Source organism: Magallana gigas, chromosome 3, assembly GCF_963853765.1.
Source record: "Magallana gigas chromosome 3, xbMagGiga1.1, whole genome shotgun sequence".
In the NCBI taxonomy this organism is placed as follows: domain Eukaryota; kingdom Metazoa; phylum Mollusca; class Bivalvia; order Ostreida; family Ostreidae; genus Magallana; species Magallana gigas.
In genome coordinates this window covers 45245500-45270634 of record NC_088855.1, presented here as the reverse complement: position 1 = coordinate 45270634, position 25135 = coordinate 45245500, and the positions used below count along the sequence as shown (strand labels likewise).

Here is a 25135-nt window from a genome sequence, read left to right as displayed (position 1 = left end):
GAACGACACATGTGTTCGATGTGCATGCGAAGTAAGACAGCACTGTCTGTACAAAATAATACGGATACCTCGGAAATCCTTTCAAAGAATAAATATATTTTGTATTTCATTGATTGTTGTTTTCTTTATTTATTACTACAATCATTTTACTACAATGTGTAGTTCATGCATTTAAAAGTCTGTGCAACCTGAATGCCTCGATCGGAGAGCAACCATAACTTTCTCAACCGGTATATATACTCCAGTGGCAGTATAGGAGTGATCGAAACTAATATGGCGACCAAATGCTTTTATGAATTCATGTCAGCTTTAATGTTTACTAATTATTGTCAAAGGTTTTACAACCAATCTGTCATAGCATAAAAAAGTATGAAATTAAAACACGCTAAGTTATGCATTATTATCCATTTGCATGCATATTTTAAACCAAAGTTGTCAGATTCAAAGATCTGGCCGATGGTTAACTCGCCATACACTTGCCGCCATGATGTCAATTAGTCAACCCGTTTCTAAAATCACCCATTAAAGAAACGAATTGACTTTTTTTACTCAATGTATTTATATATCAATATCATTTACAGGTGACAAAAGACAAATTTAATAAATGATTTCCTGCTGTATCTTCAGTTTTTTTTTTAAATGCAACCAAAAAACCTCTACTGCAGAATTTCAATGAAAAGGCATTTTAAAGAGATTAACTTTTTCATTTGCGTAATGAAAAAAACAAAAAATTAATGATACTTGCAAAAAACTAAGTGAATTGGTCAGTACGAGTATTAATTGATAATTTTTGTAAGCTTTTTAATTATTTACTTTCAGAAATAAAACTACTAGTAATAAATGTCTACGAGAACAGAATGCTAACAAGTCTTATACATATATATATATCACATGCAATTCACTTGGTTTGGATTAGTCTCCAAATCAAGCTCCTTGCATTGAGTGGAAACACCAACATGTAAAACATTAAAATTCTGGTAAACTTTCAAATAACTTACTTCAGAATCCAAGAAGAGATGGCAGTGTGATGTCTTTCTATCTCTCCCCGCTCGACCAATCTCCTGTACATAGCTTTCCATGCTCTTTGGCATATTGTAATGGATGACCCCCCTCACATCAGGTTTATCCAGACCCATTCCAAAGGCCACAGTCGCTACCACCACCCTCAGCCTTCCAGACATGAAGGCATTCTGGACTCGTTTCCGCTGGGCTGGGGTAAGACCAGCATGGTAGCTCTCAGCATCCCAGTAAGCATAGGTTTTAGCTTTTCCTACAGATTTAAGAACAATATGTGAGTAATGTTGTTTTTTTCTACTACAGAACTGAAAATCCACACTCAACTGAGATTTAATAAAAAGCATAAGATTATGTTTTTCAAATCTACTAAAAATTTTCAAATGCAACAATTCAATCAGGTTACCTCTTTGCATCTTGGTAATGTCAGTAACATGAAAGTAATTGGTAAAGATGTAGGTATATTGTAGTCATTTACAAAAGAACTTTTTTATCTTTTTTATTTGAAGTAGATAGATTGAGTTGAGCAAACCTTTCTTGGGTTTCTGGTCCCAGTCCTCTGCTTTGTAATCTTTTAGACAGGTTCTGATCAGAGTGGCTAAGCGATCAGTTTCCTGCCGTCTAGTGCAGTACACAATGATCGACTCACAGGACGAGAACCTGTCCCCCTGAAGAAGTCCTATTAAAGCCTGGAAAACAAGTGCAAGAATTCAATTCATCACACATTTTTCAACACAACTGTACATAGATTTTTAATTTCAATTGAAACATGCACCAAGTTTACCATCATGCCTCAATATAATTTGTTACGACTTAGAAATAAGGTTTAAAAATATACAGGTTAAACACGACTCATACTTCATCCCTGTTTTCATCTCTGGAGACAGACAAGAGCAGATTTTTAGGCACTGGTGACCCTCGAATAATTGCATTATCAGTGTCAGATATCCCAAGATGCTTTGCTACATCCTGTGAAGTGGACAGCGTAGATGTAGCTGTCAGTCCAAGAAAACACTGAACTCCAAACTTTTCTCTGAGCACCTACAAAATTCATTAAGACATAATTATACATCTATCATTACTTGACAACATAGACTTTGCCAACATGAAGTACCAAATAATTACCATTCTAATAGTTATATGCATGTAAAATGTAAAGTATATTCAAAACATAAAAGGACTAATAAAAATGTCAAAAAACAGTAACAAATAACAGGTGAGCTATCATTTCATTAATGTTTATCCTTCTAAAAAACAAGAAAGACAAATTTTACATTTATCAATACCTTAGTGAGTCGAAGATAGGAAGGTCTGAAGTTATGTGACCATTCTGACAGACAGTGGGCCTCGTCAATACACACAAAGGCTATGGGGGGCAGAGAGGACCTATTGTTAAACAACGCCATCCCACCTCCTGCCACCGCTTCAGGGGACACCAGCAGGAAGTGAACTCTGCCCTCTTTGACATTCTGGAGCACACTTTCCCTCTGAGCCGTGGTCATGTTGGTATGAAGGCATGCTCCCTTTACACCAGGTGGCAGGCCAGTAACCTTTGTAGGGAAAATAAAAAACAAAATGCTGCATGAAATATTCTGTACATGCATTTTCCTGGAATCTCAATACATAAACGTACCTCTGATTTTCGGTTAAGATTACAAAAGCTGTTTTAGAAAAGGTAAATCTATTGCAGAATGTTCATGACAAAATGGTGGCACCTGATCCTCCATCAGTGAAACAAGAGGTGATATCACCAAGGTGATAGCCTTTGACTTCTGAGCATACAAATAGGCTGGCAACTGATAACAAAGGGATTTACCTCCTCCTGTGGACAACACTACCAAAGTCGATAGACCTGTGGAGTCATAAGAAGCAGAACTTGGTTACTGGTATATTAATGATGCAATAATTTTGAATTGTGTGCTAATAAAACTTGAATTGCTGTTTTACTGTTTCATTTAAAAACTAATAACTGCAATACTTCAGATGTATTAAAGGTTTCAAACATGTATGAGTACAAGATGTTGACCCAGTTACTTTAAATTTGTAATGGTCAATTTTTATGGATTGCATTTTACAGCTGGTTCACGGGGACATAATTTCATTTAGTCACTTATTTGAATGAATACAGACTGCATTTCATTAATTGTGTAGGATATAACTTCAATTATTTTAGAAAAATTGAACCACATAGAATTTTTATGGTTAAGCTGTAATTTTCTTCAACTATACTTCCATTTTGTTATTTTGTGGTTTCTCCTCATGGAAAATCCTCCAGATTCTTACCAGCTAGAATTCTTTTAACAGCATGCTCTTGGCCTGCTCTGAATGCTTCAAAGCCAAATTTCTTCAGCCCCTTCATGACAAAATCTGGAGTACCTGTGAATAATGATTGACATATTAGTTGCATTTACAAATAATGAGCCCCACTATTTAGTCCTTTTCATTCATGAACAATTGTCTCATAACTTTTCAAATTAAAATTCAAATGTCTGAGATATTAATTCCCTGCTGTTACATACAAATGCAACAAGTATACGCAATCGGGATTATTTTTCATTTTTTTTACCTTGGGCACTATACTCCTCATTTGTCAGTACAGGTGTGTGAGGAGAAGGGACCCCTGTGTCCTCTTTTGCACTCCTAACAATTCCAGCCTGTATCTCCAGGTCCTCATCTATCTCATTATTTGGATCTGTGTTTGAAAATGTTCACTTATGTATATACTAGTCCAGATTGGTGCAGTTCTAAATATACATAGTCGAACACTTACAAGGAACTTGGATATACGAAGAAAATCTTTGTTATAAGAAAGTTATATTTCTTTTTAATCCCTCTATCATAAAACTTTCTAGAATTTAATACATCAAAGAGATTTGGATAAAAGAAACCATGATTAAACTAAAACTTCCTCATTAGCAAGCTTTACAGTATCAATTTCTAAATTGTAATTTTACTGGTCATCAAAACCTTTTGGGTAAAAAACCAAGCATATTAATTTTGCTTTGATGCTGACAGAATCAATGCATCCTGTAACATAGTTGGGCACAGTTTGTTTAATGAGTATTTAATGCATGACAATAAACAAAAGGAGAAAACAAAGACCAATAATTCAAATTAATGAGTTTACTTCAAAAACATTTTTCAGACTTACTGTTTCATAAAGAGGTGCAATGTCTATAAAACCAAAACCCCAATACAGCTAAATTACCACAATTTGGGTATATGTGTAGTTTTTCAACTGGAAATGTGGAATCACCAATATAGTCTGATGGTGTTTTACACAAATGCTAGTAATTAAAATTATGTAAAACAATATTAAATAATACCAAAGCTTTAACAGAAGTAGATGGTGTTCATTTTTTTAGAAAAAAAAATTATGATTAAAAGCGACTATCAACATGCTTTGGTTGAAACATGGAATGACAGTCTCTAACATGTGATGTTTATTTATGGTTGTGTTTATCATAGCACATATAAATATTCCAGTAGTGATGTTTATGTATCCATTGACATTTACTGAACATAGAATTCTAGTCATTCTCGTAAGAATTTTTATTATACCAACATTACCGTAATGTCGCGTTTATAACACGCACTTTTTTTCAGCCAAAATTTGATCAAAAGTGGGGGTGCGTGTTGAACATAGGACGAAAATTTTACCCCATTTTTTCAAGTCGTAATTCTTGATACCATGGGGGTAGTGACTGCCGATATAGCATGTTATGCAAGTTGTATGAGTGTATACTAAATTTACTGCATCAGAAATACCTTATTCTTAGTTTTATTTCCATGTATTGAAATATTTATCCTCTCTCAACACTATTTCTTGCATCGAACAAGTTCAAATATCGCCAGTGTATTCGCCATTACATAAGCAGTCACCTGTTGACTCGGCGCATGGTCAATGTTTAACAATTTCCGTCGGACTTCACAGGGTGTTTTCAAGTGCGGGAAGATTAGCGATTATTCTGATTTTATTAAACTTGATTACTTCGTGTCCAGTTATGCAGTTAAATGTTATTGCTTTACAAAGACACTGCTAAAAATACATCAATCATTTGTACGACTTGATAATGATGATACACGACATACATTCGTTTCTTCAGAATGTTTATTTAACAACGATCAATGAGTTTGACTATAATTAATCAATTAAATCATTTCTTTTGATGTTGTTTTGGTTTATATCTGCAAACATTATTACTTTTAAGCACTAAGCTCGGTTGCGGTTCTTCTCTACGTATGATGATCTTCATGCAACTTCTCCGCTGTTGTACAAGAATCTTTTTACGAAGCGTCTAATGATACTTGATACCGCCCATGTAAATCATGCCGTCCTTTTTAAGTAAAATTGTAATAACTTTGACTCAAATATCGCTTGGGCCATGTTCCGATCACGATCGAAATTACAATAATTTCGCTTGGGTTATAAAATTATCAGTAAACATCGATAGTTATTTGGAAAAATGGCAGCCGTCGATTTTCATAACTGTGCTATGTTCTGATCACAAAATTAAAGAAATTGCGCATGGATTATCATGAAACATCGATAGTTTGGGCGAAATGGCGGCCGTTGATTTCGCCATTTTTTGGGTGCGTGTTACACATAGGACCTGCTGTTTTTCGCCATTTTTTTGGTCAACTTTGGGGTGCGTATTACACAAGAGTGCATATTATACACGATACATTACGGTATGTATTTTTGACGGCTGAGAAATCACACATACTATGGTCAGTGGGAAGGGTAAGTTCCCTGCACATATAGTCAATGTCACTTACTGGAACATAGTTGCTAGGTATAATGTGACAACCCATAAACAAGAGGCCCATGGGCCACATCGCTCACCTGAGGAACAATAGGTATGATAAAATCAGCTTAATGGAGTCATAATACAAACTATCTGGACAATGTACAATAATACATGTAGATCCTGTATAAATAAAATCCATTTTTCCCCCTGGATATTCTTATGTTTATAATCATTCGTCCCTTTTCTAACAGGCTGATTTTATAGTCATATCACATTATGAGTATTGCAGTTCTCAAAAAGATCCTTAATAATTGTTTATATATGGGATATAAAGCTACATCGAACTCTGAACCTTCTTGTGAGGCCGAAGAATTGTCCTGGAGCCAAAGTCTTATCAATTATAAAGAATCATCTGGCTGATTAGTTTCTGAGAAGATTTTAAAAGATTTACTCTATATATTCCTATGTAAAACTTTAACATCCCCCCAATGTGGCCCCACCCTACCCCCGGGGTTCATGATTTTCACAACTTTGAATCTACACTACCTGAGGATACTTCAACACAAGTTTCAGCTTTCCTGGCTGATTAGTTTCTGAGAAGAAGATTTTTAAAGATTTACTATATATATTCCTATGTAAAACTTTGACCCCCATTGTGGCCCCACCTTACCCCCGGGGGTCATGAATTTCACAATATTGAATTTCCACTACCTGAGGATGCTTCCACACAAGTTTTAGCTTTCCTGGCTGATTAGTTTCTGAGAAGAAGATTTTTAAATATTTACTCTATATATTCCTATGTAAAACTTTGACCCCCATTGTGGCCCCACCTTACCCCCAGGGGTCATGATTTTCACAATTTTAAATTTCCAATACCTGAGGATGCTTCCACACAAGTTTCAGCTTTCCTGGCTGATTAGTTTCTGAGAAGAAGATTTTTAAAGATTTACTATATATATTCCTATGTAAAACTTTGACCCCTCATTGTGGCCCCAACGTACCCCTGGGGTTCATGATTTTCACAACTTTGAATCTACACTACCTGAGGATGCTTCCACACAAGTTTCAGCTTTCCTGGCTGATTAGTTTCTGAGAAGAAGATTTTTAAAGATTTACTATATATATTCCTATGTAAAACTTTGACCCCTCATTGTGGCCCCAACGTACCCCTGGGGTTCATGATTTTCACAACTTTGAATCTACACTACCTGAGGATGCTTCCACACAAGTTTCAGCTTTCCTGGCTGATTAGTTTCTGAGAAGAAGATTTTTAAATATTTACTCTATATATTCCTATGTAAAACTTTGACCCCCATTGTGGCCCCACCTTACCCCCAGGGGTCATGATTTTCACAATTTTAAATTTCCAATACCTGAGGATGCTTCCACACAAGTTTTAGCTTTCCTGGCTGATTAGTTTCTGAGAAGAAGATTTTTAAAGATTTACTATATATATTCCTATGTAAAACTTTGACCCCTCATTGTGGCCCCAACGTACCCCTGGGGTTCATGATTTTCACAACTTTGAATCTACACTACCTGAGGATGCTTCCACACAAGTTTCAGCTTTCCTGGCTGATTAGTTTCTGAGAAGAAGATTTTTAAAGATTTACTATATATATTCCTATGTAAAACTTTGACCCCTCATTGTGGCCCCAACGTACCCCTGGGGTTCATGATTTTCACAACTTTGAATCTACACTACCTGAGGATGCTTCCACACAAGTTTCAGCTTTCCTGGCTGATTAGTTTCTGAGAAGAAGATTTTTAAAGATTTACTATATATATTCCTATGTAAAACTTTGACCCCCATTGTGGCCCCACCTTACCCCCGGGGGTCATGAATTTCACAATTTTGAATTTCCACTACCTGAGGATGCTTCCACACAAGTTTTAGCTTTCCTGGCTGATTAGTTTCTGAGAAGAAGATTTTTAAATATTTACTCTATTTATTCCTATGTAAAACTTCGACCCCCCCCCCATTGTGGCCCCAACCTACCCCCAGGGATCATGAATTTCACAACTTTGAATCTACACTACCTGAGGATGCTTCCACACAAGTTTCAGCTTTCGTGGCTGATTAGTTTCTGAGAAGAAGATTTTTAAAGATTTACTCTATATATTCCTATGTAAAACTTTAACATCCCCCCAATGTGACCCCACCCTACCCCCGGGGTTCATGATTTTCACAACTTTGAATCTACACTACCTGAGGATGCTTCCACACAAGTTTCAGCTTTCCTGGCTGATTAGTTTCTGAGAAGAAGATTTTTAAAGATTTACTCTATATACTCCTATGTAAAACTTTGACCCCTCATTGTGGCCCTATCCTACCCCCGGGGGTCATGAATTTCACAACTTTGAATCTACACTACCTGAGGATGCTTCCACACAAGTTTCAGCTTTCCTGGCTGATTAGTTTTTGAGAAGAAGATTTTTAAAGATTTACTCTATATACTCCTATGTAAAACTTTGACCCCTCATTGTGGCCCTATCCTACCCCCGGGGGTCATGAATTTCACAACTTTGAATCTACACTACCTGAGGATGCTTCTACACAAGTTTCAGCTTTCCTGGCTGATCAGTTTCTGAGAAGATTTTTAAAGATTATCTCTATATATTCCTATGTAAAACTTTGACCCCCCATTGTGGCCCCAACGTACCCCCGGGGTTCATGATTTTCACAACTTTGAATCTACACTACCTGAGGATGCTTCCACACAAGTTTCAGCTTTCCTGGCTGATTAGTTTCTGAGAAGAAGATTTTTAAAGATTTACTCTATATATTCCTATGTAAAACTTTGACCCCCATTGTGGCCCCACCTTACCCCTGGGGGTCATGAATTTCACAATTTTGAATTTCCACTACCTGAGGATGCTTCCACACAAGTTTTAGCTTTCCTGGCTGATTAGTTTCTGAGAAGAAGATTTTTAAATATTTACTCTATTTATTCCTATGTAAAACTTCGACCCCCCCCCCCCCCATTGTGGCCCCAACCTACCCCCAGGGATCATGAATTTCACAACTTTGAATCTACACTACCTGAGGATGCTTCCACACAAGTTTCAGCTTTCCTGGCTGATTAGTTTCTGAGAAGAAGATTTTTAAAGATTTACTCTATATATTCCTATGTAAAACTTTAACATCCCCCCAATGTGGCCCCACCCTACCCCCGGAGTTCATGATTTTCACAACTTTGAATCTACACTACCTGAGGATACTTCAACACAAGTTTCAGCTTTCCTGGCTGATTAGTTTCTGAGAAGAAGATTTTTAAAGATTTACTATATATATTCCTATGTAAAACTTTGACCCCCATTGTGGCCCCACCTTACCCCCGGGGGTCATGAATTTCACAATTTTGAATTTCCACTACCTGAGGATGCTTCCACACAAGTTTTAGCTTTCCTGGCTGATTAGTTTCTGAGAAGAAGATTTTTAAAGATTTACTATATATATTCCTATGTAAAACTTTGACCCCTCATTGTGGCCCCAACGTACCCCTGGGGTTCATGATTTTCACAACTTTGAATCTACACTACCTGAGGATGCTTCCACACAAGTTTCAGCTTTCCTGGCTGATTAGTTTCTGAGAAGAAGATTTTTAAAGATTTACTATATATATTCCTATGTAAAACTTTGACCCCTCATTGTGGCCCCAACGTACCCCTGGGGTTCATGATTTTCACAATTTTGAATCTCCACTACCTGAGGATGCTTCCACACAAGTTTTAGCTTTCCTGGCTGATTAGTTTCTGAGAAGAAGATTTTTAAATATTTACTCTATATATTCCTATGTAAAACTTTGACCCCCATTGTGGCCCCACCTTACCCCCAGGGGTCATGATTTTCACAATTTTAAATTTCCAATACCTGAGGATGCTTCCACACAAGTTTCAGCTTTCCTGGCTGATTAGTTTCTGAGAAGAAGATTTTTAAAGATTTACTATATATATTCCTATGTAAAACTTTGACCCCTCATTGTGGCCCCAACGTACCCCTGGGGTTCATGATTTTCACAACTTTGAATCTACACTACCTGAGGATGCTTCCACACAAGTTTCAGCTTTCCTGGCTGATTAGTTTCTGAGAAGAAGATTTTTAAAGATTTACTATATATATTCCTATGTAAAACTTTGACCCCTCATTGTGGCCCCAACGTACCCCTGGGGTTCATGATTTTCACAACTTTGAATCTACACTACCTGAGGATGCTTCCACACAAGTTTCAGCTTTCCTGGCTGATTAGTTTCTGAGAAGAAGATTTTTAAAGATTTACTATATATATTCCTATGTAAAACTTTGACCCCTCATTGTGGCCCCAACGTACCCCTGGGGTTCATGATTTTCACAACTTTGAATCTACACTACCTGAGGATGCTTCCACACAAGTTTCAGCTTTCCTGGCTGATTAGTTTCTGAGAAGAAGATTTTTAAAGATTTACTATATATATTCCTATGTAAAACTTTGACCCCCATTGTGGCCCCACCTTACCCCCGGGGGTCATGAATTTCACAATTTTGAATTTCCACTACCTGAGGATGCTTCCACACAAGTTTTAGCTTTCCTGGCTGATTAGTTTCTGAGAAGAAGATTTTTAAATATTTACTCTATTTATTCCTATGTAAAACTTCGACCCCCCCCCCCCATTGTGGCCCCAACCTACCCCCAGGGATCATGAATTTCACAACTTTGAATCTACACTACCTGAGGATGCTTCCACACAAGTTTCAGCTTTCCTGGCTGATTAGTTTCTGAGAAGAAGATTTTTAAAGATTTACTCTATATATTCCTATGTAAAACTTTAACATCCCCCCAATGTGACCCCACCCTACCCCCGGGGTTCATGATTTTCACAACTTTGAATCTACACTACCTGAGGATGCTTCCACACAAGTTTCAGCTTTCCTGGCTGATTAGTTTCTGAGAAGAAGATTTTTAAAGATTTACTCTATATACTCCTATGTAAAACTTTGACCCCTCATTGTGGCCCTATCCTACCCCCGGGGGTCATGAATTTCACAACTTTGAATCTACACTACCTGAGGATGCTTCCACACAAGTTTCAGCTTTCCTGGCTGATTAGTTTCTGAGAAGAAGATTTTTAAAGATTTACTCTATATACTCCTATGTAAAACTTTGACCCCTCATTGTGGCCCTATCCTACCCCCGGGGGTCATGAATTTCACAACTTTGAATCTACACTACCTGAGGATGCTTCTACACAAGTTTCAGCTTTCCTGGCTGATCAGTTTCTGAGAAGATTTTTAAAGATTATCTCTATATATTCCTATGTAAAACTTTGACCCCCCATTGTGGCCCCAACGTACCCCCGGGGTTCATGATTTTCACAACTTTGAATCTACACTACCTGAGGATGCTTCCACACAAGTTTCAGCTTTCCTGGCTGATTAGTTTCTGAGAAGAAGATTTTTAAAGATTTACTCTATATATTCCTATGTAAAACTTTGACCCCCATTGTGGCCCCACCTTACCCCTGGGGGTCATGAATTTCACAATTTTGAATTTCCACTACCTGAGGATGCTTCCACACAAGTTTTAGCTTTCCTGGCTGATTAGTTTCTGAGAAGAAGATTTTTAAATATTTACTCTATTTATTCCTATGTAAAACTTCGACCCCCCCCCCCCATTGTGGCCCCAACCTACCCCCAGGGATCATGAATTTCACAACTTTGAATCTACACTACCTGAGGATGCTTCCACACAAGTTTCAGCTTTCCTGGCTGATTAGTTTCTGAGAAGAAGATTTTTAAAGATTTACTCTATATATTCCTATGTAAAACTTTAACATCCCCCCAATGTGGCCCCACCCTACCCCCGGGGTTCATGATTTTCACAACTTTGAATCTACACTACCTGAGGATACTTCAACACAAGTTTCAGCTTTCCTGGCTGATTAGTTTCTGAGAAGAAGATTTTTAAAGATTTACTATATATATTCCTATGTAAAACTTTGACCCCCATTGTGGCCCCACCTTACCCCCGGGGGTCATGAATTTCACAATTTTGAATTTCCACTACCTGAGGATGCTTCCACACAAGTTTCAGCTTTCCTGGCTGATTAGTTTCTGAGAAGAAGATTTTTAAATATTTACTCTATATATTCCTATGTAAAACTTTGACCCCCATTGTGGCCCCACCTTACCCCCAGGGGTCATGATTTTCACAATTTTAAATTTCCAATACCTGAGGATGCTTCCACACAAGTTTCAGCTTTCCTGGCTGATTAGTTTCTGAGAAGAAGATTTTTAAAGATTTACTATATATATTCCTATGTAAAACTTTGACCCCTCATTGTGGCCCCAACGTACCCCTGGGGTTCATGATTTTCACAACTTTGAATCTACACTACCTGAGGATGCTTCCACACAAGTTTCAGCTTTCCTGGCTGATTAGTTTCTGAGAAGAAGATTTTTAAAGATTTACTATATATATTCCTATGTAAAACTTTGACCCCTCATTGTGGCCCCAACGTACCCCTGGGGTTCATGATTTTCACAATTTTGAATTTCCACTACCTGAGGATGCTTCCACACAAGTTTTAGCTTTCCTGGCTGATTAGTTTCTGAGAAGAAGATTTTTAAATATTTACTCTATATATTCCTATGTAAAACTTTGACCCCCATTGTGGCCCCACCTTACCCCCAGGGGTCATGATTTTCACAATTTTAAATTGCCAATACCTGAGGATGCTTCCACACAAGTTTCAGCTTTCCTGGCTGATTAGTTTCTGAGAAGAAGATTTTTAAAGATTTACTATATATATTCCTATGTAAAACTTTGACCCCTCATTGTGGCCCCAACGTACCCCTGGGGTTCATGATTTTCACAACTTTGAATCTACACTACCTGAGGATGCTTCCACACAAGTTTCAGCTTTCCTGGCTGATTAGTTTCTGAGAAGAAGATTTTTAAAGATTTACTATATATATTCCTATGTAAAACTTTGACCCCTCATTGTGGCCCCAACGTACCCCTGGGGTTCATGAATTTCACAACTTTGAATCTACACTACCTGAGGATGCTTCCACACAAGTTTCAGCTTTCCTGGCTGATTAGTTTCTGAGAAGAAGATTTTTAAAGATTTACTATATATATTCCTATGTAAAACTTTGACCCCCCATTGTGGCCCCAACCTACACCTGGGGTTCATGAATTTCACAACTTTGAATCTACACTACCTGAGGATGCTTCCACACAAGTTTCAGCTTTCCTGGCTGATTAGTTTCTGAGAAGAAGATTTTTAAAGATTTACTCTATATACTCCTATGTAAAACTTTGACCCCCATTGTGGCCCTATCCTACCCCCGGGGGTCATGAATTTCACAACTTTGAATCTACACTACCTGAGGATGCTTCTACACAAGTTTCAGCTTTCCTGGCTGATCAGTTTCTGAGAAGAAGATTTTTAAAGATTATCTCTATATATTCCTATGTAAAACTTTGACCCCCCATTGTGGCCCCAACGTACCCCCGGGGTTCATGATTTTCACAACTTTGAATCTACACTACCTGAGGATGCTTCCACACAAGTTTCAACTTTCCTGGCTGATTAGTTTCTGAGAAGAAGATTTTTAAAGATTTACTCTATATATTCCTATGTAAAACTTCGAACCCCCATTGTGGCCCCATCCTACCCCTGGGGGTCATGAATTTCACAACTTTGAATCTACACTACCTGAGGATGCTTCCACACAAGTTTCAGCTTTCCTGGCTGTATGGTTCTTGAGAAGAAGATTTTTGAAAATTTCTCGAAATTTTTCATTAATTTCTAATTATCTCCCCTTAAAAATGGGTGTGGCCCTTAATTTTCACAACTTTGAATCCCCTTTGCCTAAGGATGATTTGTGCCAAGTTTGGTTGAAATTGAAAAAAGTAGTTCTTGAGAAGATGTTGAAAATGTGAAAAGTTTACGGACAGACGGACGGACAGACGGACAGAGGGACGACAGACAAAATGTGATCAGAATAGCTCACTTGAGCTTTCAGCTCAGGTGAGCTAAAAAGTTTAAAGTCAAATTTTCATTCATCCTTAAACTGTACCACTCATACATTACCTGTCACCTCATTATAACTGACTGATTACCTATGTCCTCATTCCAATTGATATCATCAAGATCAGCCTCCTCCGCTGTAATCTTGGCTGTCCTGCCTTTGTCCTTTTGGCTGCTTTCCCTGTTTTTAGCTGGTTTATTCATCTTTATGCCTTTAGCCATCATGGCTGCCTCCTTTAGACTTGGGAAGTCCTCTTCAGCAATGGGGGCTACGTCTGCTTCTCCCCCATAGCTCTCCTTATTATCACCTGAACGTTGACAAGAACAACCGCTAACTCTTATATACATCAAATATGGCTACAAAATTATAACTTTTATCTGCTATCTTGAGAAATATTTAGAATCAACATTTAATTCTGTTATTTGTCAAAGACAAAACTGTTTCAGGATTTTTTTTTTCATAACTACAGATAATATTAAGAGAATAAAATGCTATTGATTCTTTTTAGAGAAAAGTAAAAATAAAGAAACAACAAAAGATTCATTGATTGAAATAAAGTCTCAATCTGATATCAAATGAACATGAAAATTGTACAAATAGTTCAATCATATATCAGACTTTCTACCATGTCATGGTCGATAAAGACTAACTGTATAAATAACAAACTGGACCACAAACTGGTGCTTACTTGGACATTTGTTCGCCCAATGACCAGGTTTACCACACTTGAAGCAGTTGTTGCCATAACTCGCGCTGCGTGATTTCATCTTCTGCTTCCACTGAAACCTCTTGTATTGGGGCCCTGTCATGCCTTTTCCTTTTCTTTTGTAGGTCTTCACTTTCATGTTAAGCTTCACAAAATTCCCAACAGAAGATGGAGGTTTACTTCTGAAAATGTTAAATCCAATACAAGTATTGTCTACTACTGACAAATGTAATTACAGACAAACACTAAATGGTAAAAAATAATGTTCTATTATTAAACAGTTTAATACTTATTTACCTTGATATACTTCAATATTTAATGAAAGTTCAGAACTTTATTGGTAAAAGTGTGGAAAATTAAATCACACATATGTGTAAGGTTATATAACATTAAATATATCTTTAGAGAAAAGTTGAATGTGACCGTCTACTGGGTTATTCAGATCCTTGTGTAGCGACATACATGAGCAGATCAAAGGTTCTAATATTAATCAGACTGCCTGAAACTTGCATTGTGATTCTGATTCAATTGGTAATGTACAGATCACACAAAAGTCAGAGAAGTTTATCGGAATTTTTGAGCTGACACAAGACCTTGAAGCCATAAAAACAGCATGTTTCTCAAAGCATGGCAAGCAGTGGGTTACCTGGACACAGAGGAGACCTTTGGTCGTGTGGACGTACAATCTTCATCACCTTCTGCTAACTATAATACAAGGAAATCATATTTCAAACATTAAGTTAAATTACCTACTTATCCATCAATTTTGTGTAATAGTGTATAGCCTAGTCAAAATGTCACCCTACATAGACTTGTTATAGACTCTTAACATAATTGTTCGAAGACATTTCATTTACATTACTTTCATGCAAAGTAATTATATTTGTATGAAATAACTCACATCTACAGCATCCCCATTTTCTAGTTTCCTTTTCTTAGACTGTGTATCTGTATCAGTTGTCTTCCTTTTTTTCCTTTGCTTTGGAATTATGGGTACATCCTCATTTTCACTAACTTGAATCTCTGGTAATTTTGGTTTGTCATTGTGCTCAGATACTTCATCACTATTATTCCTGACTTTTTCACTTCTCTTACTTTTTCTCTGAGAGTTGTCCATTTTTGAAAAACTATTGTCTGATTTTTTACTTTCACAAACTACAACATCAGTGGTTTCATTGTCCCATTTAACATCTCTGAATTCCATACTTTCATCCATGGATACATTCTTACCATCCTCATCATGATCTTTGGATGCTTTTTGGACTTTAGGACTTAGATAGTAATTGCTATCTTCAAAGTCTTTAGAGACTTTCTTGATTTTGGGACTTGGGCAATAGTTGTCAAGAAATGAGTTTTCATTTTCTCTTTCCTTGTTCTTTGATACTAAGGTCTTAGTAATCTCTGAATCAAACACTGAACAACTTAGTCCATCCACTTCATCAAAATCATCAACACTTTTCACTAACCTTTTTTCTCTTTGTTGAGGTGTCATCAAGGATGAATCATGACCTTCACTTTCTTCTCTCGCCTCTGACTTTCCATTTACAGAAATGGAAAACCTCTGCTTAGTTTTCATGCTGTACTTCTTTGTAACATCAACATCTCTCTGCTCATTCAACTCTGTCCTTTTGATAGTTGTATTTTTTATTTTTAGGTTATTAAAAATACTTCCCTTCACAGTAAAAGAATCCTCTGGAATATCTTCAACTGGTTTGTTTGTAGCTGGCTTAAATTTGGCCATATTTTTCTTTGTGACGGTTTTGTCCCTTTTAGCCATTTCAAACATCTTGGAACTTAACTTGTGCATAAAATTAGAAGCATCTGGTTCCCTTTCATCAGCTTGCGATCGCAGGGAGTGGTCAGTATTTGTTTTTAGGCCATGTTTATCCCTGTTGAACTCTGTACCCCATACTCCACCCTTGGAGGTTTCCCTAAATTCATCCAAATTGTCCTTCATTTCTTCATTTTTGCGGTCTACCTCTTCAATTTTTCTTGGTGTTTCAATGTTCTGTACATTGAAGATATCAAACAATTATAATACAGTGTACATGTACTTAAATAATACCAAACTGGTCCTAGAATGGGCGATTCTCAAATGACAGTTTCAGAATGACTAACAGCATTTTGAAATATTCAATTGTTTAATGGTTCTGATAAACACAAGTATGGGATGAAACAAAATCTATATTGAAGTTATGAAATATTTCTCTAACAAAATGTGTTCAAAACAATATAAAGTTCAATACAAAATTTCTAACTCACACCTAACCCTTGTCAAGTTTTTTCTTATAATTATAAACATGTATGATGTTGTGCTTTTCAGTGACTGAGTTAGATCCAACCTGGATATTAATCCAGTTTCAGCTAAGTGAATGCTCCTCTTACCTGTGATTCGCTTAACACTCTCTTTAATTTATTGTAGTGTATGTAGGCATCTGAAAGCAAATCATCAACATTTATACAAACTAGAAATGTGTACAATATCACATTTGCTTTGTGATAAGAAACAACTATCCTGCTTTTACTCAAAAATACTAAAAGATAAATCCATGAATGAATTAATGTTTTTTTTTTTTGGGGGGGGGGGGGGGGGGGGGGGTCTGAAATCAAAAGCCACATTCATCAAACAAATGCATATTAAAATTTTAATAAAATTAAATATTAAAATTAACGGTGTACAAGTGAATAATTGGTACCTTGAATCTCCTGAGGTGCTGCTTTGATCTCATCCTGCAATAAAAAAGAAAATTCCACAAAGGTGAAATCCATCCAAAAAAACTACAATAGATCTCTTTTAACAACCAACCAGAAAAATGTTTTGAATACAATAGTGTCTTCTACAAAGAAGCACGTTATCAGATAATTTGATATCAATGCAAGTAACGAAATTGAATGAAAAATAGTCTAAATACATATAAAAATTAATCTATAACTGTAAAAAGTAATTATCAATTTCTCCACATAATTACTTACCCTTTGTGGTTTACGACCGTTCTCTTTATAGAATTTGATCTCCCATCTTTTGAGGGTTGTTTTTAACTCTTTAATTTCATTATCTTCCATTGTAAGATGTGAAGCAAATCCGCCTCAATATTTCTATAACAAAACTTGAAATTAAGCGTTTAGGCAATGGCATTCATACAGAGTCATACATTTTGTCATTTTTCAGTCTGTCATAATCCAAATTGTGACTTCTTCTTGGGTATGGTATAGAAACCTTATCCAAGTAAATTACATTTGTTTATAAATAGAATGATCTGACCATGACCGGGCGATACTTAGGCCATTCAAATATTGTGAGCACGACCACGAGCAGTTACTATTTAAATCAGCATTCTAAGGTGAAACTTGACAGATGCGTTAGAAATCAAAATTTGCATGCTCATTGGGAAAAATGGTAAGGGTTAATGACTACGGCTACGTAGCTGAACGGTAAGCTAGCCACTACATAGATATTCATAGCCTATTGTAAATATTTTATGCTAAGCATCAAATTCAGAAAACAGTGCCTTGTTAATTACTGGTTACAATTGAAATGGGGTAAAAGTCAGGACTAATTTCTGGTCATATCTACAAATTCAAGATAGCCACCTTAGTTACCTCTCTGTAGCAAACATGAACTCTGTTTACCTAGTGATATTTTGTTCATCTTTTAAGCTAGAATGAATTTAAACATGTAAATGATGTATATTTCCATTTGAAATTAACAAATTGTGTCGATGTAATTAGTCTTTAGTTGAACAGGTCCAGTACAATCTCCAGATTTAGCTATATAGCTTGAATAAGCTAAATAGCTTTATTAAGCTATTCAGAGTAGCTTCATTTAGCTATTTTGTCATACATTTTTCTTAAATGTGTAATTATTTCAGTATGTATAAAAAATCGCACTTTAGTGCAGTGATAATTTTCAACTTTGAACTGTTCTGTAAACAATGCATGTAAAGATTACTCATAAGTTTGCATCTTCTAAAGAGACTTTGCACTAAAAGTTTTGGGGCAACTGATTCATGACCACACAGTTACTTCTTGAATGAAATATAAAGGGGGGCAGTTATGGTGAACAAGATAATTGATTGGTAATAATTTATCACAATGAGAAGAAATCATACTTATCCACGCCTCATTGCACACAAAGTGGTGAACAGTTACCCAAACAATGGAAATATATTTTTTGCTTAAAAGTGTTTAAAAACTGCAGTGTTAAAACTATCTTTAACTTGGGTCAAGTTTATAATGGTCAATGGCGCAAATATGAGAAGCAAGTTAATTGCGATTTTTTGTCCATTTCTTACAATAAATATTTTCTTCAAAAACTGCATAAAAATAGCTTTATTAAGCTATTTTGAATAGCTTTATAAAGCTACAGCTTACTCCACTTATATTGAAGTCACTTATTTTGAAATTCCGCTTATCTTGAAATAAATATAAATCCCCAGTGTTAACCTGTTATTTTCTTTGCATCAAAATAACGGTTATAATGAAATCGGATATTTTGAAATATCGCTTATATTGAAGCCACTGATAGGTCCCATGAGGTGATAATGAGTTGTTTTTATAACATTTATATTGAGGTGCTCCCTGGCAGTTGGTGACAGTAATTATGCCTGACTAACCGTTGATATACAGAAGCGTGAATTGATAAGTTCTCGCCTTATGTGAGTTTTATACTCCTTTTACAAAATAAAATTTATTCACTGTTGATTTTTTTCTTTCTACGTACATACGTACGTATTGAGGCTAGACGTAAAATGGGAACCCCACAGAAATGAAAAAAAATATTTTAGGACACACAATACAAACTAGTTATGGTTATTGATAAGAAAACAAAGCGTAAATCTAATATAGCTAAGGCTTTGGGGATTAACCCGAGTACGATGACAATTATTTACAAGCAGCGTTCAGCAGTGATTGAAATGTTTGAGTCCAGTGATTATTCCCCAAATCGTAATTTTTAAGTATTATGATGAGGTCAAAGATTGTCTTTACTTTCTCAATTTAACTTTCGAAGACTATTATTCCATGTTTTATACATGTATCCATTAGATAAACAATGATCAAATTAATTTGTTCGGGTTTGTTCTTCTTTATTTAGGCGGCTTCATGTCAGTCGATTTTGCTTATATTGAATTACGGATATATTGAAATAATTTGAATGGTCCCCTGAATTTCAATATATCCGGAGTAGGCTGTATATTGCTTTTTCAAGCTATATAGCTAAATCAAGAGATTGTACTGGACCTGTTGAATGTTTCCAACTTCAAGTCTGAGACCTAGAGGCTTACCTACAGGTCCGTTCAATATAACTAAATATCTACGACCTAGCGGCTAGCAGTGGCTCGGTAGCTGATCTTGAAAGCAGCCCCGTTTACATGTATACTGACCTAACGAAAGAACATTCAATCTATAAGAGCAGTTGATTGAATGGACTTGAGAAACCAAGCGATTTCACCTTTGTATTTCTTTTCGTTAAACTAGAATCTAGTCAGCTTCTGAACAGTTAAACTTCTCCGATCATCGCTGATGATTACTGACGTCTGATGTCGTTTTCCATCTTCCCGCAATTTTGTGTCATCTGTTTTTCTTAAACATCGATCCCGATTTAATAAAAATTATATCATTACTGTTTAAACCATTGTCGGAGATGTAGTTAGATATCTAATATTTTTCTCAAAGCTTTGCTCTCTGCAATGTATAAATTATTTAGCAAAATAAATGTTTACGTATTGAAACGTGAAATACTTTAAACGTATTTATGCAAATGAAAACATGCATATCAAAGTGATCAAATAATGTCATTTTTAAAAGAGCTTATTAAATTCATTTTATTAGAGTCATAAATAAACATTTTATCATGGTCTGATTTAGTATGAAAAGTGCACATCTCAATAAACAAGAGTTTTTGTGCGATTACCAACTTATCATTATAAAGATTATCCAGCAATATAAGATTTAAAATCTTGTAATGATGAAAATATGTGGACAAAGTACATGTATTAGCACTGGTTTATATTGTGACAAAGTAAATGGTCAGAGCATTGAGGTTTTTTACTTAAGTGATTAAAACCGTTGACAATTTGTTTTTCCTTGTGTTTACTGAAATAATCATTCAAATAATATTCAAATTTTGGTTCAAATTGTTACAAAGTCAGAATTGTATTTTGCAGCCCTGTTGCAAAATGCTGTATAATGAATGTGAATCGTCTTTGGCACCTGCTGAAAATTGGGTTAGTGAAATTAAAAATAAACTTTTTGAAATAGGTCTAGGACATATATGGTATCAACAGGAGTATATTCATTGTGCAACCTATTTTCCTTTGATTAAGCAAAGAATCATTGATCACTTTACTCAACAACTTGTAGAACAGATTAATTCCTCATCTCGATGTTATTTTTACAAGCATATTATTGACCAGTTTTTATTACAATATTATTTAACAAAATCAATACCTTCTACATATAAGAAACAAATTACAAGAATTAGATTGTCATCTCATAGACTAGCAATTGAAAGTGGACGACACACTAATGTACCAAAAGAAAGACGCTTAGGTATATTTTGTTCAGATATTTAAGACGAGTTCCATTTTGTTTTGAAATGTCAGCAGTATAGAGAAATCCGAGTAAAATATATTAAGAAATATTATTGAAAAAAACCTTCTGTATACAAATTTATACAATTATTAAGTGTTCAAAATTTCAAAGAACTGTGTAATTTGGGGAAGTATCTACATCTAGCTTTCAATATTCATGATAATTAAGAAAAATTCTCTGGTTTTTTCGCCTGTTAGTAAAATTTTATTTTATATACATTGTCAATGTACTTTACATATACATGTACATGTGCCATACCATTATTTCAATATTGCTATTAATTATATGTAATAACCTATGCCATAAGATGTATGTCTTGTGCAAATCAAGAATGTTTAAAAGTTAAAATAATCGACCCAATTGAAATTTGAATTTCTGGTTTTTGTAGAATTTCATCATGCTTTGAAACTGCATGTAGAGATTAAAAATTTTGAATTGTAGTTAACGACGAACAGCGTTCTTTGCCTTCTTGATACCGGTCCTTGTTCTTGTATTGCCTGCGAAATCTTTCATTGTTATATCAATTTCTATTTTTTTTAAACATCTATATAATGTTTCTCTGCCGCTGGTGTATCCTATCTAGAAAGAGCTTGCTTTTTTGTTGTTGGCGTTAAAAATCAAAATCAAGACTTTATATACTCTTCGTATACTTTATTTGTTATCCTGATAGGTAAATCTTAGAAATACATTCCTTTCAAATTCTCGTTGTTTGGTAGTTACGTGTTCTTATCATAAAATAAATAAATATGTACAAATATATATACAATTGAATTCACTGTCAGTCCTCTTCATTATCACCACGGCCTCCAAACTCCATTTTCTCCGTTGGATCCGCCACTGCTGCCTGATGACGAGGATCCGGAATATCCAGAATAAGATCTTCTCTCCAGGCTTCCATCAGACGATTCCTCGCTACTGGTAAACAGACGGACTCGGAGATCAGGAGATGTGTTTAGATTAATGTCGTATCTTCCAGACATGATCAGTTCTTCGGGGGAGAGGAATCCCTTGGACAGGGACGGGAGACCGAGGGGTGTAGAGGTCCTGATGGGTTTAGCAGCACTAAATTCGACTGGGGTAGAGGTAAACAGAGGCTTATTGGTGTGGGAGGGGTGGATCCATTCTTTGGGCGAATCGTGGTCATATGGGGAAAGTTCTTTCAAACCTCTCATCTTCTCACTTCTTGTGGCGGTGTCATCTTCACCAAATACGAACACACGTGATGCAGAGCCACACATGATGCTGTCCGACTCCATGTAATCGTCTGCTTCGAATTTGACGTCCTTGATGGCTCTCTCGCCGCTGTACCCACACTTGTAGGCAGGAGTCGGGAAAAGATGACCCGGGTAAAAACTCTGATTGGTGTTGGTACGAACTTCTGGGTTGTCTACAGCTTGTGTTCTTCTGGTGCAACTGAACGGATCAGACGGATTTTCTGTGCCCGGTGTAGCAATGCCCCAGTGGTCCACAAAACGTTTACCTAGAATATTGGAATATACAGATAAAAACTCATAAAACGTTTGTCATAGTTTGTCTTTTTTTTCCATTACCATAGAATATACTCACAACCAGGATACAAAATAGTCTCATCGAGTCGGCATTGTATGCACGTCGTTGTAACTCTATCATAAGACGACATAAAGTTTATAGGTTATTAATAATTCATGTGATATTTATAACAAAGATATAGAATACTTAAATACTAAATAAGAAAGTATAAACACTTACCGATATTCTGCTGATGCATCTCAATCAAGTGACCGATCGTCATTTCTAAAATATCAGCCTTCTCCATTTTTGCAAATCTTTTTTCCTGAAAACAAAAAATCAAAAAACTTTATTTATTATACATTTATTTAGAAAATATTACTACAATTAAAAATTGCACGTTTGAATTAATCGGATTGATTATAAGAAAATGACTCACGTCTTTGCCTGTGGCTCTCATCACGATGTTCTTCAACTGGACCAGACATTTGTTGATCCTGTCCCTTCTCCTCTTTTCTGTGACTGGTTTGCTGGCCTAATTAATAATGATAAAAAATATTATATTCATATTACAGTGTGTATTATTTACAATAGCAAGGCATGATTTCCGCTTATATAAAACAATTTAAACTGCATGTATTTGTATGCGTTTATAAAAAATCATCACCTGCGAAACTTTTTACGTATATTTTAAGCATTGATTCCAATTTACATTGAATTTTATGAAATATTTAAAGTTGTTTCTCAATTGTTTTACCTTTTTGCCGACCATTGGAATTGCACCCTCGCGGACAGAAAACTGTTTCAACAGTTTCCCCCCGACGGGTTTCTTAGCTTTCTGAGCCTCCATCGTATACTTGTAATAATATTCGAAATATATTTTATTGGAGAATGAGAGTTGATTGTGATTTGCAATGACCATGTCTCCAGTACTTATACTGTCCAAGAAGTATATTTCGTTAGTACTAGGTGAGAGTACTGTATGCCAGGTGATGTATGTACAGTTAGTTTACCTGTGTGGACTGGGTGACTCATTAAGACATCGACATAATAATTAGTGTTGATTAGTGACAATGTATTGTTTTCATGCTGATTGGGGTACTCATTGATAAATCTGTTGTTTTCTCTGTATACATGTATTCATAATTAATGATCATATCATTAATCGAGTTTTGGTCAGAAAGAAAGAAAAGAAAAGAAAACTAGCCAATTATGGTGATAATATCAATAATCAATTTGAATGAATATATTTAATATTATTATCTTTTACAGACATTCTCCTTTGTATTGTGTGTTTCGTTCATTCACAAATATAGACTTAGGCCTACTGCAAGTCAATTGAAGTTCAATGCAGTAAAATACTTTGTGAATTTGTTTTATTGGAAATTGACAATATTAATAAAAATCATTAGTCAACGGAAAATAAATAGTTAAAGTTTCATATTTGTACAGTACAATGATAGTACACACACACACACACAAATATATATATATATATATATATATATATATATATATATATATATATATATATATATATATATATATATATATATATATATATATATATATATATATATATATATAGTTTGTGTGTGTGTGTTGTTTCTGTAAAAACAACATGCATGTCGAATATCGATCGGATCATTTATTCACAGAACCATGTTTTAAGCATGTATATGGTAAAACTATGGTACAGAAGGACAATGAAAAGACATCTTACAAAATTTAAATACAGTGTACATTTATTTACACCAATGAAACTGAGCAGAAAGGGGAAATAATATTGCAATCATAGAGCACGGACAAATTAAAAAAATACGTAGTTAGTTCATTGATTTTTTAACATCCAACTTTGTCGCCTGGTCGAAAAGTTTAGACAGTTTGGTCAAAAATGGTATTACACAGTTTCGGGCATACATACACTTCGAATACAAGACACTGCACTTGATATTATAATGAGATTCTGTTATATACTTTCCTCGATTTATCGTGTGCTTAACCTTTAATAGAGTGGAAAACCCAAAGAGATAGACCTACACCTAAATGAATGTTATAATTAACATGTGTATAAAAAAGATAGGAATCCGACAAAAAGATTTCCTAAATAGCGCATGGATATGGTTATTAATGGACGCATTACAAGTTATCATTTTTGCCTCATTTACTCATTTCCTAATTACTTTACAATAAACAGCTAGATGATAGCATAAAATAATCTATTAAATATTGATATTTGAAATCCAACAATAGGGTCTTTACTGCAAGTAGTTTATTAATTTGTTGGCATATAGACTTAAAAAAAAAAGACAGTGATACCTGTACTTTTGGACCATATTGGACACAAGTACAATGTCATTTATATATCTGGATATTTTCACTGATGTTCAATTCATATTCGTTTTACATATCCTACATATGTACTTTACATGTATTGTGTGTCGGAAATTAGATCGATCTATCTGTGACTGATTAACGCCCGTCTCCAACAATCACTAGCACTGCCTCTGTTTCAGACATCTACCGTTCGTGATATGTATTTAAGAAATAATCAAATATGTAATGCAT

At 35.4% G+C, this 25135-nt stretch overlaps 2 protein-coding genes across 2 annotated transcripts in view; both read right to left on the bottom strand.

The window, feature by feature from the left end:
- The window catches only part of LOC105327842 (ATP-dependent DNA helicase Q4), a 107185-nt gene extending 87113 nt beyond the window's left edge, over window positions 1-20072 (bottom strand). Inside the window, exons 1-15 of the mRNA XM_011428488.4 lie at window positions 19938-20072; window positions 17462-17584; window positions 17185-17218; window positions 16874-16923; window positions 15390-16496; window positions 15135-15193; window positions 14471-14670; window positions 13874-14089; window positions 3581-3706; window positions 3298-3390; window positions 2730-2866; window positions 2301-2564; window positions 1873-2055; window positions 1547-1703; window positions 999-1270 (exon numbers count right to left, since the gene is read on the bottom strand). Coding sequence (XP_011426790.3) covers window positions 999-1270; window positions 1547-1703; window positions 1873-2055; window positions 2301-2564; window positions 2730-2866; window positions 3298-3390; window positions 3581-3706; window positions 13874-14089; window positions 14471-14670; window positions 15135-15193; window positions 15390-16496; window positions 16874-16923; window positions 17185-17218; window positions 17462-17551 — 2988 coding nt within the window. The 5' untranslated portion in view covers window positions 17552-17584; window positions 19938-20072. The remainder of the gene's footprint in view (window positions 1-998; window positions 1271-1546; window positions 1704-1872; window positions 2056-2300; window positions 2565-2729; window positions 2867-3297; window positions 3391-3580; window positions 3707-13873; window positions 14090-14470; window positions 14671-15134; window positions 15194-15389; window positions 16497-16873; window positions 16924-17184; window positions 17219-17461; window positions 17585-19937) is intronic.
- A 1627-nt stretch (window positions 20073-21699) lies between these two features.
- LOC105327843 (uncharacterized) lies at window positions 21700-23664 on the bottom strand. The gene is made up of 4 exons (XM_011428489.4): window positions 23325-23664; window positions 23007-23102; window positions 22808-22892; window positions 21700-22559 (listed from the first exon to the last, which is right to left on the bottom strand). The coding sequence occupies exons 1-4, from the start codon at window positions 23487-23489 to the stop codon at window positions 21874-21876; spliced, it is 1032 nt and encodes a 343-aa protein (XP_011426791.3). The 5' UTR covers window positions 23490-23664; the 3' UTR covers window positions 21700-21873.
- Window positions 23665-25135: the final 1471 nt, after the last annotated feature.